Raw genomic sequence first — 14564 nt, 5'->3', positions numbered from 1 at the left:
TCCAGATGGGCCAGATAATCAAGTAGGATGTCACTATCGCTAGAAGTCAAATCACTGGCTTCCGTTAATACAGAAATGAGGAAATAATTGACACATTTCTACAACTACTGCAATAAATGAAGAGTACTCTAGAAGGGATAGTATTCAAGTAGTTCGTATATTAGAATATCTGAGATTGGTTATGCTACACAATTGGTTCAGTGTTTGATTGGGAGTGGTAGGAATTGGAGAGATATGTGAAGGGAAGAGTCATTACAGAAGGCTATTATAGAGAAGATTTGTCAGTTCAGGTATCAATAAATCAATGTTAATTGTAATCATAAAATGTTAATGATCTAGAGGGGTGAGAAGAATAGGATTTAGTTATTTATTTATCCTATAAAGGCATCTCAGTGTTAACCTTCAGTTTCTTCGTGAAGATGCTCCTGTCTTTAAGAAAAAAACATGTATGTGTTTCTTTACCACTTCCTCTTCTAAGTTTGCTTGCAGCCTGGCAGTAATTATTATTCATTGGTGGCCATTGCTTCAGTAGTTGCCATTTGCAATTATCTTCAAGAGACAGAAAGTACAACTTTTTAAGGGTTATGCCCCGAACTCACGCTCTGCTTCTTTCTTTTTGTCAATATTGGAAGTGATGTGTACAGTGAAACCTATATGTTTTCGATTAGGGATTTCTCTCTGCTGATCAGGACAGGCAGTCCTCTAAGTGGTTCTTCTGAGACCAAGACCATAAAGCACTCCTGGGACAGTTCTTAATGAGTCGGATTTGTTGGACTCTCAGAAGGTTATTTTCCCTTGCGAGATGCCATAAAATTCAAGAATTGATTATGCATTCATGTTAAGAAGATGCACAATGTTGGGTATCTGGATGCAAGTCTCCCTTACCGTTCACCCCAGTAATTCTGAATGAGAAGGAGCAGAGTCTGGCAAATACCTGTGGAATATTTCAATCATCCAGTGTGATGACATATTTTTAACATTTTGTGAGCACATTGTTATGATTCAAGAAATATTGAAGACATATCTTGCATTCAGTCAGGTGGGATAATTTTAAAACCACACTGTGAGTGTTGGTTATGGCCAGTTATGTTTTTCAAAGAAGAAAGATCGGACAAATTCCCAAGACTTGGTAGATATAATTCATGATATGGAATGTGACCAGGCTGCAGCGGTCAGTAAATCAGGTTACAATCAAGTTAGACCTTATGATTTAAAAGCTGGCCTTGGAGTGATTGATCTTTCACCTAGTAAGATTGCCCAGTTCCATGCTCATCACTTAAATTATCATATTATCATGAGAGGTATTTATTGGAAAGGTCTTGACATGTCATTTTAGGCTGTGGTAGAAAGAAAATCAATTTCTGTTATTAATGATCTAGTTAAAGGGACAGTGTACATGGCTAACACATATTTTGTTAAAATGTTTTATTATTATTTACAGAGCTAAAGAAGCAATAATATTTAAGTAAATGCTAATGAAAAAAATAGATTAATTGGTGTACGGGTAGTGAGTTGGACAGCGATGGCATTCTTAGACCAGGAAATTAGTACAGAGGAGCTATATAGTGGTATAAGCTAATCGAATAAATAGAATGTCATATGATCTGACAGGCTCTCAATTGAGTGCTAGGTGTTATTTGCCAGGAAAGTAGTTGCTTTGAGGAATAAGGAGAGGAAGGGACTGTAATTTGAGCATCTGAAGTAGAAATTGCATTGTTAGAGTTTCAAAGGAAAAACCTAAACACCTAAGCATATCACTGTGGCCATATGTGTTTAAATGAGGAATACTCTACACAAGGCTGAGGTTTCTTGATGTTTGATGCTCGACATTTTGATCACAGTTACAAGTGGGGCACTGTTTATTGCTCCCAGTAATCACCAGGTGCGATAAAGTGTGCACCCTTCATTAAATTTAGGAATTTAACAAAGGAAAAATTCAGGCAACTGTGAACTGTAAGTGTGGAAATGAGGGATGGTACTGGTGGAAATGGAGATTCCAAATTACTAAGAGTATAAAAAGTAATGACATGAAAAAACAAACTGTGCAGGAGAGGTTTTTGCAGTATTGGGCATATGGTGAGCACAATTTGATATAAAAGGTATGAAGGAAATAAAAAGCACTTTTGTTAAATGGCTCAAATGTATTGTCAGGAAAACTGACATGTCTTCTTTACTTGTTTGTCTAGTGCAAGACCATCTTTATAACGTTCAGGACTTCCTTACCATCTCAGAGGTGGAAATGAGAGCTTCCGAGGATGGAACTGCTGGCAGAGTGTTACAAAGATTAATCCAGGAACGACGAAGGTATGGCCCCCGCAACGAGAACATGAACCTACTGGCAATCCAACACCAAGCCTCGGGGAGCACAGGACAGCCTAGCAACGCTGCAAGCACTCTTTCATCCACTGAGAACCTCTCACAAGAAGACCCACAAATGGTCAACCACTCAGCCCGACAGGAACCTCAGGGGCAAGAACATCAGGTGGACAATACTGCGATGGAGAAGCAACCACCAGCAGCCCAGCCTCAACTAAACAACGAGGAGCTCCCTTCTTACGAGGAAGCCAAAGCACAATCCCAACTTTTCAGGGGGCAACAGCCGGTCACTGTTGGGGCAGGTTATTACGTCACTGGAGTTGTGGCCAATCAGAAATTACGAACAGAGGGGAGGCCCACTGTGGCCCGAGCCAGCAGTGGGCAGGCACACAAGGACGAAGCCCTTAAAGAACTTAAGCAGGGACACGTCCGCTCTCTGAGCGAGAGAATAATGCAGCTGTCATTGGAGAAAAATGGGGCTAAGCAGCATCCCCTGACCTCAGGGATCACCAAAGGATTGAAAAGTGAGACTCCGTCGCCTGTTCCACTACCTGGAAAGGGCCAGGATCTTAGGGGCCCCCCTCCGGACTATCCTTTCAAAGCCAAGCAGGTCATGTCTCCTGTGAATAAGACTCCAGAACACGGCCTTTTCTACAATGACCAGCACACTGGGGGTCTGCAGGACGCTTTAATGAACTACTCAGCCCCTCAGCCCGTGAGAACAGAGATTGCAGTTCTTCGATACCAGCCGCCTCCAGAATACGGTGTTACAAGGTAATTGCCCATTCTCTCTGCTTTTGAGAAACATGTTCTAGATTCTGTTCAGATCTTAGTCCTGATAATGCAGCTGCAAAGCCTTTCGGCTATAAAAGTGATCTAATGCGCAATTATGTGTATTGATGTACACGGTGCACGTGGATCTGCATTTTCAAAGACCACGTGCTCCAAAAGCTAATTACTGTATCTCCATGGAAATGCAGTTTTAAGCTAAGAATATCTTGTGCTAAAAATATCAATGAAGTGGAAGCATTACAAAATATGTGTGCAGTTTATTTAGTGCATCTCGTGAGCAGAGACCAGGGCGGTGGAAGATGCACCCTAGACACTGTGTGAGGCCTATTTCATCCTCTGTGCTTTTTAATTACATTGCAAGGTGGGGTACGGGAGACAAGCGTATAGATGTGTGTGTGTATCATTGGGCATGAATGATCACGCAGACTGCTCAATCCACTTCTGTCCGCCAAAGGCTAAAATAGAGTTTTTTTTTATATCAGCTCACTCCCTGGGGTCAGTCTAAAAGCTTTACCACAATAGCCCAAGCTCATAGCTTAGAAATTGCATGCAGCGCTCAATTCTGCACACGTTTTAAACATGCAGGCACACTGCTCTGTACTGGGGGTTGCGTCACAAGCATCACACAAAGTGGCACAGAGGGCTAAATTGGGGTTTACGTCCCACGTTTTGTGCTGGAAAGTAGCCATAAACTAATACAAAGCCCTGCAGGGGTCGTACCATGGGTGGTACATGGGTGTTTCCATGCAACCACTCGTGGGTTTGATGCAAATCCCGATTTACTAACATTGTTAGACTGTTTTTTTACGGGAAAAAATACTTCTTCTCGAGGCAGGTGTACCATTGGCGAGAAGCTTTGCTTTCTCCAAACCTTTCAAACTGTGCAAGTGTGCTGTAGTGCAGCGCACTAAATCTTAATCTATGTCCAAGCATAGTACTTTTTGGGATCTGGCTTCACAGTGCAGCCGTCACCATACAATTATGTGAGTACCACTAGAGAAAGGCTTTGGCTCCGCCCACATGTAGATGTTTTGGGTGGATAGACATTGGTGTTTCCACAAAAAAATGGCTGCCTTTTTTTTTATTTATCCAGCCGGCTGCGCTTGGACTTTCAGGGGTACACACATGACATTATAATGCTATAAAAGTGTTTTAGATAACTAGATAGTTTAAGGTGTTTGTCTTTCTCTGGCAGTAGCACAGATGGGAGGAGGGCATCAATAATCTACATGGATTTTTAGATCTGGCTTAACAGTGCAACTACCACCTGACCTTTTAATCTACAACACTATTATCCTGCAATGATTTGCTTCCACACAAATACATATATCTTCCAATGCTACTTACTTGTAATGCTTATGATTATCACACAACATTCCTTTAAAGTTAGACCTAAAGCCATTGCCAATCCATGTTACTATAAGGGTACCCTTCAAAATCAGTGCTAGAAATCATGCACAGCCGTGCAATAAGATGCAACTCTGTGTGTGTGTGTATGTGTGCGCATGCTGCAAGGCAGCCTCAAGTGAGCAATATCTCAGTAGAAATGCTGGTGTTCCGCTCTCTCCCTTTCATGCAACACAGCGTAGCAACTTTTGTGAAGAATTAGCTAAGTGACCCGCAGTGTCATAAGCAGCCTGCCGTTGTTGAACTTTTTTTGAGCAGGACCCTATGAATGAGTCCATCCAGTGGATGTATCACATTTCCCTTCCATCTTGAGCTCCGGCACATTAGAGAAATGATTCACTAAAATCATAGCATACTTGCAGTCATCTGCAACAACACAAACAGTCCCATTATATGAATTCTCAATCTCCACCACAGCCTGATGTCAAATAAAACAAGGTTACCACACATGGGCCCATATTTAATACTTTCTTAGCGCTGCATTTGCGTCATTTTTTGACGCAAAAGCGGCACAAGCTTCCAAAATATAATTGTACTTTGTAAGTTTGCGCCGCTTTTGCGTAAAAAAATTACGCAAATGCGGCGCTAAAAAAGTATAAATATGGGCCATGGTTTCTCCGAATTTTCCCTTGCCCTACAGTCATTACACTGATGCACCTTCCTCCGCATTGGCATCCATAGACTAACCAAAACAGCGGCAGATCCACCACTCTATCAAAATCTGCAAGAACCGATTAGGTGCCTGTGACAGTTTTCTGCCTGGAACACAACAATTTTAATTAATCCCTCATATTGTGCAAGTTTTGCATCTCTCCATACAGGCATTTTTCTATAGGCCATTCCATTCCACGTCAAATAGTCTCCTGCTTTCACTAACAAGTCACCCCCATATAATTTTTCTTCACTGCACCTCTGACACCTAACAACTAACCATTTTAGACTCATCACGTAATCTTCTGAAGACTGGCAGGAATCACCTCTCATTCAAAGTCAGACTCTCCTTTTTCATTCCTGCTTGACAATGCAGCCTCCCGAAAACTTTTTGCTACTAGTTATTGAACATATACAAGGAGAGGGCCTTTGCTCGGCCCCACAGAGTACAACACTTTTACCTCATGCTATTGGCTCATTCCAAGTCCTACGGTTTGCTTGCATTCTAATGCACGAGGGACTAGTTTACAGCTCAAATGTACAATGAATGATCACACATTAAATTATTTATCTCATAGATGCATTTTATACACATAGCATGTTTATGTTTTGTTTTTCACTGCAGCATGCTTTTTAAAAATAATTTAGTCAGGACTCCGTATGCAAACCAGGCTAAATATTGACTTTGCCAATGCTTGTTTATCTTTGCTGCTAATGTGTAATCTTGATATGCACTCTGCTTGCACATTTACCTTTCTATGTAGTACATCTTACTGAGTGGACTAATGAGGGGAGGAAATACACTGGTGCTTAAGGGACTGAAAAATGCCCACTCGCATCATCTCTTATGCACATCCCAGTTTCTAGCCTGTGGCTCAGGGATGCAAACTTTGGTGAAGGCGGTGGCGACCTTAAGCACTTTGTACCCTTGTTAGAGTTGTGGGGTGATTGTAGGAGAACCGAGTGCAGCTGTGCCCCAGGGATTTGCTGCAAGATGACAAAACATTCTTCGGATGGAATTTGTGCTCAAGCAAATGTACCAGTAAATAGTAAATGACTGTGATTGTAGCGCACTGATCCTGAAAATGAATTGGACTATGAAGCTAATATACTAGATGTTTTAACGGACAGTTATTTTCCGTGATATTCTGGAGAACAGATTAATGCTAAAGAGGACTCCCTTTTGACTTTTATGGATGTCAAAAAAATGCATAGGCTGAATTTGAAGGACTCCGATTTTTTGTTTGTGCTCCCCTTTTTCCTGATCTATTCTCTTTTCTGTTATATAGTGGATGACATTATATATTGTCTTTCTACACTAGCATAGTTTTGATCCATGTTCTTTTAAGGTCTTGACAGACACAGCGCATGCGCTATTGTTTGCAAGACATTTTGTAAGCTTACATTGAGCTTAGAGCCGACCCACTGCTTACCATTGGTTGGCTTCACTGTCACCTTAATTTGCTTGCTTCTGGTTTGTTAAAACATGCGTGCTTCACATCCTTTCCTTGTGTTTGTTCTTCTCCTGGAGCACAGCCAAAGTATTTTTGTCTTTCTGCTGCTTGCCTTGTGGGAACTACTTTTTTCTTTTTGTTGAAGCACTCCATGCATATGTCCCACCACACACATATGCTTTTGTCCCCCACAGGCGCTCATGCTTCCATCTCCTGCCAGTGTGCTCCTGCATTCTTATCTCTCGCCCCATCTGTCCTGTCGATTCCCATTTATGCTTCCTTCCGGTAGCTGACCTCTACCCACTTCCTTCGTATTCTTCCCTTTATTTCTCTCTCCTAAGGCCTTGTTCTTCCTGTTGCTTGTCCCATCTATTCCCCTGCCTGCCTGTTCACTTTGTGTCCTTTCCTTTACTCCCAAGGGCTCCTTCTTCATCTTGCATGCTCCCATCTGTACCCTCCATGCCAGCGTCCTTCCCATTGCTTACCCCCATCTATCCCCTCCATGCCCGCTTCCCTGTCTTTTATGTCTCCCCATGTGCCCATTCTTCGTATTGTGTGCCCCATCCCATCCTCTCCACTACGCCTGCGTCGCATCCCACCCTCCTTGTCTGTCTACTTGCCTCAGACACTCCCTCCTTGTCTGTCTCCTTGCCCCATCCCACCCTCCTTGTCTGTCTCCTTGCCCCATCCCACCCTCCTTGTCTGTCTCCTTGCCCCATCCCACCCTCCCTGTCTGTCAACTTGCCCCATCCCACCCTCCTTGTCTGTCTACTTGCCTCAGACACTCCCTCCTTGTCTGTCTACTTGCCCCATCCCACCCTCCTTGTCTGTCTGTCTACTTGCCTCAGACACTCCCTCCTTGTCTGTCTACTTGCCCCATCCCACCCTCCTTGTCTGTCTACTTGATCCCATCCCACCCTCCTTGTCTGTCTCCTTGCCCCATCCCACCCTCCCTGTCTGTCTCCTTGCCCCATCCCACCCTCCTTGTCTGTCTACTTGATCCCATCCCACCCTCCTTGTCTGTCTACTTGCCTCGGACACTCCCTCCATTGTCCATGTGCTTGCGCCCAGCCCCTCACTCCGACCCTCCATTATTCATTTGCTTGCTCTCAGCCCCTTCCTCATACCTCTGTGTTGCCTCTACCTTCCCTTTATCTGTGCTGCCTGCCCCCCCCTTCCTTCGAGATGTTACCTCACGCCCCCCTCCCTCTCTTTTTATTGTCCCCTGTCTTAATACAAGACAAAGTGCTATGATGCACCGAGTCCCGATCGTGTCATAGTGGAGTGCTTTTTTTTTTAACGTTTTTCCATATTGCCCTCCCACATGCCCTCTCTCCTTCTGAATTTCCCCTCCTCAACAGGAATAAAAAAGTGCTATGACATGGCCAACTATCACACAAGCAATTTTGAAAAGAAGTGATATGGCGTGGCCAGCGCTGGCTGCAACTTTGCGCTTTTTTGTTTTACTCCTTGCCTTTGTTGCCCCAACAAACACCCTCCCTCCTTCTTGTGTCATGCAGCCAATTATAAAAACAAAGCGATATGAGGCAGCCAGCGCTGACCGAATCATAACATTTTTTGTTTTTCTACTTTGCATGGCATTAAAAAAATTGACAAAGCTAATAGCTCTAGTACTAGTAGGCGAGACCTATTAGCTTTGCTTGTTTTGGTAAGTCATTCTGTGCACTGCCATATTTATTGGTTTGAAATATAAAATTATCTCATTATGTACTTGGGTTGAAAATGTTATTGTTAATTAAAAAAAATAAAGCATTCCATTGAATGAGTGAAAAATAGAGAAACAGAATAGGAGGCACGGGGGAAATATTGACACGGGGGAATGAATACCCAAGTGGTGCTACTGAAAAGATTGTATGGCGAAAAGGGAACATTCAGACATGATATGGATTTGTTTTTCTGTGAGCATCTGTGTAAGGATGCTATAATTATGGTTACAAAGAACAATGCATTGGCGCGTGAATCAGGGATACCGGTCCTCTGGTTTGGTAATGAAAATCTCCTCCATCAATAGAAAAGAGGAAAAATATATGATGTTGAAGGATTTTTAAGGAGGAAAATGTTCTCAAATGTCTTAAGGTTAGACGTGGTGTCTCCTGTGGGTGTAACACTGGCACTCAGAAGAAAGTAACAGCTATCAAATGTATTAAAATATTTACAGAAGCCATCTACGTTGCGATTGAATTGTGATTGTTCAGTTTCAGGCCAGGAGCAGGTCTGATGGTGTATGCTCTGCTCAGGGCCTGCCCTTTAAAGCAGGCCACGCCCCTTTCTTCTGCACTATGGTCTGCTAAGCATGCATAGTAGGACTGTGCCCGCCTCTTCTACGCCAATGATGCGTCACAGTGACGACACAACACACTATGGCAGTCATAAAGGATACTGCAGTGAAGGGCTGCTAGTGGCGTACCCAATGTCAGTAACACATAGGGGACACTGCGATAATAATATACAAACCTGCCACCCAGTAAGTTGCTTACGGGGGGATTAAGTTCAGTTTTCATAATTGAGTTATTTTTATATTTCCTCCAGATTTGAGCTGATCTGACACTAAGGTGGATGATAAACTAAACAGCATAGGAGACCGTGAAAATGTGAAAAGGAGTAAAGGAGACAATGGGGGAGTTATAAACGTTATAGTTTACTTTCTGCAAAAAATAAATATATGGTTTATGTTTCTTTTGTTGCATAGGTATATATTTTTTGTAAATATATTTCTCAATAAAATCTTACCATGTTTTCTTCCAAATTTGTTACTCAAGCTCTCTCGTGAGCCTTTATAGACTAATTAATCTACCAGCCGCTTTGTGACCTAGGTGATGCTGTCACTTACAAGTTTCTAGTGCAGTCCTTGCTCTTTAAAACATGGTCTTCATCTCCAAGTGCTTCTCAGAGAATGGCCCTGCTGGTTGGCAGGATTTCTGTAGAGGGCGGGACCAAAAACCCAAGGGGTGACTACCAGCTTCTTTGGAGTAAGAGTGCATACATTTCTATTTATAGTGGTTAACTTATTGTAATTCAAATTCCTTGTTGTTGATTTGGGGAAAACACTGCTTTAAAGCATGCAACCAAATTACAACTGAGCTAACAAGACCAACATGATACTGTTCAGTCAAACATCACAAGGTGCATGAAAAATAACAGGACATAGCCAATGCAGAGGTATGTGGTGGCAGTCCCTCAGAACTGCACCAAGTCAGATCTTCAATATAATTAATTAATATGCAAATGAGTCAATTTGCAGATCCATCGCATGTATATTTATCTCAAAACGAGGCCAGATTTTCCAAGACAGCTATATTAAAAGCAAGTAACAGCATATCTCTTTGGCAGGCATTGTGCATGTGCAATTAGGTTTGATAAACAAAGCTGTAAACATTTCAGAATTATTATTATAAATGTGGTGTGAAATTTAAATTTGAATTCTCAGGAGTATCTCAAAATGACAGCTGCAAAATATTAGGCTAAATGAACCACAGACACCAAGTAGGAATCTTTATCCTCGTTGGAAAAACTATTGTGGTCTAAAGTGATGAAACAGGCATCTTGAAACTATAAAATGTCACTAGCGGTGTCCCTGGCTAGTAATCATGAAGACAGTTTGCGAGGACAGCTGTTCTGAGCGTTGGAAATAGCTTTGGCATCGAGATCTGTGTAAAACAAACAAGACTAAGAAGGGATGTAATTGATTAGGGAAATTGGATGAATCCGTTGCAAACGCCCGCCCGTGTCACTCAGTCTTCCAGCTCACATGTATATTGCTAGTATATTACAGTTACGTAGCATCAGTTCAGGTCACTTCACCCCCATTTTGATGAATCCCCACCCGGCTTCCCATAGAGGCTTGCATTAACTTCACTCTGATAGACCAAGTTACCTTGTCGATCTCCTGTTTCTGGTAGCCTAAGGAACTCCAGGAGCAAGAACTCACTGTTGTTGGAAACACCGAGATTTAGCGCCACCCAGTCTCTGAATCAGCCCTTCTCTGGCTCTGCTGTGACTGCCAGGAACTCTCTCCCACTGTGAATGCTATTACCACTGGCCATCCTTTCTTTTCGAGAAGCCTTAAAGTGCATATGATCAGGGTTTATCCTGATGATCCTGGCTCTGATGCACGGAGCTGTGTCTAGTTTTGTTTGTCGAGTTGCAAACTCATGCCGTCTTCTCAGATGCTCTGGTGTCTATGATTCCATCATTTAGGATGTGACGGCCACATGTTTCTCAAGGGAGTAGCTGGAAAATTAAAAATCCCCTCTTCCCCCACCCATTCCCACTTTCAACCAAAACTCTTATGGCTCCAAGAAAGTGAGCCATGGAGAAGCTCCATTGTCTCTTCTATCCAAGCAGCTAAATATCCATGGTTTGACCCTTAAATTCACCAGCTGATATCCATTTCGCCTGTACATATTGTCATCCAGTCTTCATTTCATCCATCCTTCAGTCTTTCACCATCCATCCATCCGTTGACACATCCATCATCTATGCATGCATCCATCTGCCCATACATCATCCCTTGAATTACCCATCCATCAATGGAGCCTTTCATCCAACAATTGATCGTTTTGTCATCCATCCAGCCATCCACTCAGATTTCCATTTACTCTGCTATCCTTTTACCCATCTGTCTATCCCTTTACCTATTCTTTCTATCCATTTAGCCATTCTTTCACCCACCCATCCACCTACTCATCCATCTATCCACTCATCCATCCTTGCTATTGCCCTTCCTACCGTTCTTTCACCCTTTCTTACTGTCACCTTTCCTTCCTTTCATCCTTCCCCTTTTCCATCACCCCACCTTTCTTTCTTCATTATCGCGTTCATTAGTAGCTTTTGTCATCCGAGTTGAAGACAGGGGAGAGTCACAGTGCTTAATTTGTAAATAAAAACGCGCCGGTACCCAAATTCCTCCTCTGAAACTCACAGCTGCTGCATTTAATGTTCGAGCACGGAATACTGAGGCAGTGTAATCCTGAAGCGATCTCGGGCCTCTTCAATCCATTTACAGCCACTCCCTGCCCCCGCCCCTCACTCTTGCAGCTTTCTCCTTTCTACCTCTAGGACGCTTTTTCGTTTTTCCCTCCCCCCGTCTTTCCCATATGTGTATTTTCCTCGCAGGAAATGCTTGAGGCAGAAGAATAAGCGCCGGCCCTCAAAAATAAGTGCCGATGCTCAGCACCGGAAACAACAAGCACAAATTAAGCACTGGTGACCCATAAAGAACGCCACTTCTGATGTAGATGTTTATGCAGGGGGTTCAGGACGCCTCTGTTCTCTATGTACTTTAATCCTGCTTCTCTTCACCCTTCACTCTGCTCTAGCGCCTCTTCTGCCCTAGGTCTGCAGTCTTCTGCCCCCCCACCCACCCTTTTGCACATTTCTGTCTTTCAACCATTGCTCTTGCTTGCACTTTTCTACTTTTGCAATGCTGTTTCATGTAACAGCCCATTCCTATATAAAACCCTCTTATACCACTAGGGAGGTCATTCTGACCCTGGCGGTAATTACCGCCATGGCGGAGGTTGGCGGTAGCACCGCCAACAGGCTGGCGGTGCACCGCTGGGCATTCTGACCGCGGCGGTTCAGCCGCGGCCAGAAACAGAAAGTCGGCGGTGTACCGCCGACTTTCCGCTGCCCTTGAGAATCCTCCATGGCGGCGGAGCGCACTCCGCCGCCATGGGGATTCTGACAGCCCCTACCGCCATCCTGTTCCTGGCGGGTCTCCCGCCAGGAACAGGATGGTGGTAGGGGGTGCTGCGGGGCCCCTGGGGGCCCCACAAAGTATTTCAGTGTCTGCTATGCAGACACTGAAATACGTGACGGGTGCTACTGCACCCGTCGCACCTTCCCACTCCGCCGGCTCAATTCTGAGCCGGCGTCCTCGTGGGAAGGCTGTTTCCCACTGGGCTGGCGGGCGGCCTTTTGGCGGTCGCCCGCCAGCCCAGTGGGAAACCCAGAATGACCGCCGCGGTCTTTCGACCGCGGTACGGTCTTCTGGCGGCTCCCTCCAGGCGGGCGGCGACCGCCGCCCGCCAGGGTCAGAATGACCCCCAAGGTGTAGTGGCGCTACATAAACCTATAAATAAATAAATCATGCGTGCAATTGACTTAAGTTGGATATATTGTTCCATGCATAGGTTGATAGTGGCTGCTTCCGTGTATGCAAATGGGACTTGAGGGTACACATAATTTCAAAGAAGGTTGGGATGATGAATTTGATGTATTCTGTAGCTTCCCTTTTCAGGAGGAGAGTCCATCAGTGAAGTGAAGGCCCAGATGATGAATGGGCTGGAAAATTCTGAAGCTTGCACAAAACCTCTGTATAAGTAGGGGTCGAAATGATGAGTTGTGTGCACTTTATTGCACTCTTGTCATCTGGTGCAGTAAAACCTGCAATTCCTGTTAAATGTCAGCAGGTCACACCTGATGGAATTTAACAGAGGAAAATGCTCTGTATTGGGACATGCAGAGTTTGTTGTGGTAGGCATCAAACAAAATCTGCATGTTATTTTCAATAATTGTGTAAACATTCAGAGCAGGTGCCACTCACTGCGCCTGTTAACTTTCGAACTCTAAAGTGCTGGATTTTATCAGGTATGATAAATATTGAATACCCTCCAGAGCACTCGCTTTAGGGTGCTGTAAGAAATTGGGTTATTGGTTGAGGAGGGTGGAAGCCCCACTCAGAAAACACCCACAATCCTTGTCAGGGTGAACCACAAAAGTTACCCTGTGCTTAACTCTCTGGTAGCTTGGCAGAAAAGCAGTCAGGCATTACTTAGAGGCAAAGTGTAAGTATATATGCAGCACACAAACATGGACTCTTTCTCTTGTGTGAGGTGAGGAAGCCTATTATCTGGATCATACCAATGTCTGGTGACATTACACAGGGCTACTAGGTTGTACACCACCAAAACCTGGACCTCAAACTCACCTCTCTCGAACAAGTGTCATAATGTCCCAGCGGGCCCATGGTTGTCTATCCGCCCACATTAGCCTGATGAGAAGTGTCTTATGGGTTTAGAAAAAAATATGCTCAAGGGTATAGGTATGTTCAGGTGAAGACATTTTGGGAGCACCACCATTTTTATAAGTGCCATTTGGCCAGCCAGAGAAGGAGGTAATTATATCTAGGCAGCAAACTAGCCGATCAATCTGTCCATAGCTGGACCATAATTTAGTCTATTAATAACCTATGTATCTCTGTGGAGCATCACCTCAAACTATCTAACCGATTCCTCTATCCATCTGACCAGAAATTCTAACTCAATTCTGCCTGTACTGCCAGTGTAGAGAAGCAGTTCACTTCCGTACCAGTTAAAGTATGTACCCATACCTCTCATATGTATCACCTCTCTTATCGTGGATCAAAGATGGAAAACTAGCTGTCAAACAAAAAGCAAAGTATCATCTGCATATATGGAGCACAGTAGGTGAATATTACGGAAATAAAAACCTCTGTGTATGTATTGCTCCTAAAACTGCAAGCCAGTGGGTCCTTAGCTAGCACAAAAGGCAAGGTGATAAAGGGCATCTGTGCCTAGTGCAGCTGGCCACTAGAAACACAGCCAACCTTAGACCACTTGCTTGAACCCTAGCCACTGGTTTGGAGAACAGCAGTGTTAGTAGTTGTGAGAAATAGCTCCACGTGCCAGTGCTTCAAAGTGTGGCAATCAAGAGAGGCCACTCCAGGGATTACAATGCTTTTCGGCATCCAGAAGGACTGCTGCAGCCATCAGTTTGGGATTTATTTCATAAAACACTGAGAACAAAGAGCACAGATTAACAGCTGTAGATCTGTGTGGGACAAATCCAGATTGTAGAGGGGGAGCAATACCTACCCTCAATAAGAAAATGCAATTTGCATGCACCTTGGGTAGTGACAACCCGTGGTAGGATGTATTTTAGCAAGATCTTTTCCTGGCT

General features: G+C 43.9%; 1 protein-coding gene across 4 annotated transcripts in view; it reads left to right on the top strand.

Annotated features, from left to right (window-relative positions):
* AMOTL1 (angiomotin like 1) overlaps positions 1-14564 on the top strand; it is a 294817-nt gene that overhangs the window by 199367 nt on the left and 80886 nt on the right. For all 4 annotated transcript variants that reach the window (XM_069202417.1, XM_069202419.1, XM_069202418.1 and 1 more), the window contains one exon: positions 2187-3090. In XM_069202417.1, the coding sequence (XP_069058518.1) occupies positions 2187-3090 (904 nt within the window). The remainder of the gene's footprint in view (positions 1-2186; positions 3091-14564) is intronic.

This window comes from Pleurodeles waltl, chromosome 8 (assembly GCF_031143425.1).
Source record: "Pleurodeles waltl isolate 20211129_DDA chromosome 8, aPleWal1.hap1.20221129, whole genome shotgun sequence".
Taxonomy (NCBI): Eukaryota; Metazoa; Chordata; class Amphibia; order Caudata; family Salamandridae; genus Pleurodeles; species Pleurodeles waltl.
Note: the sequence above shows the minus strand (reverse complement) of the source record. Positions and strands in the feature narration are given on the sequence as shown.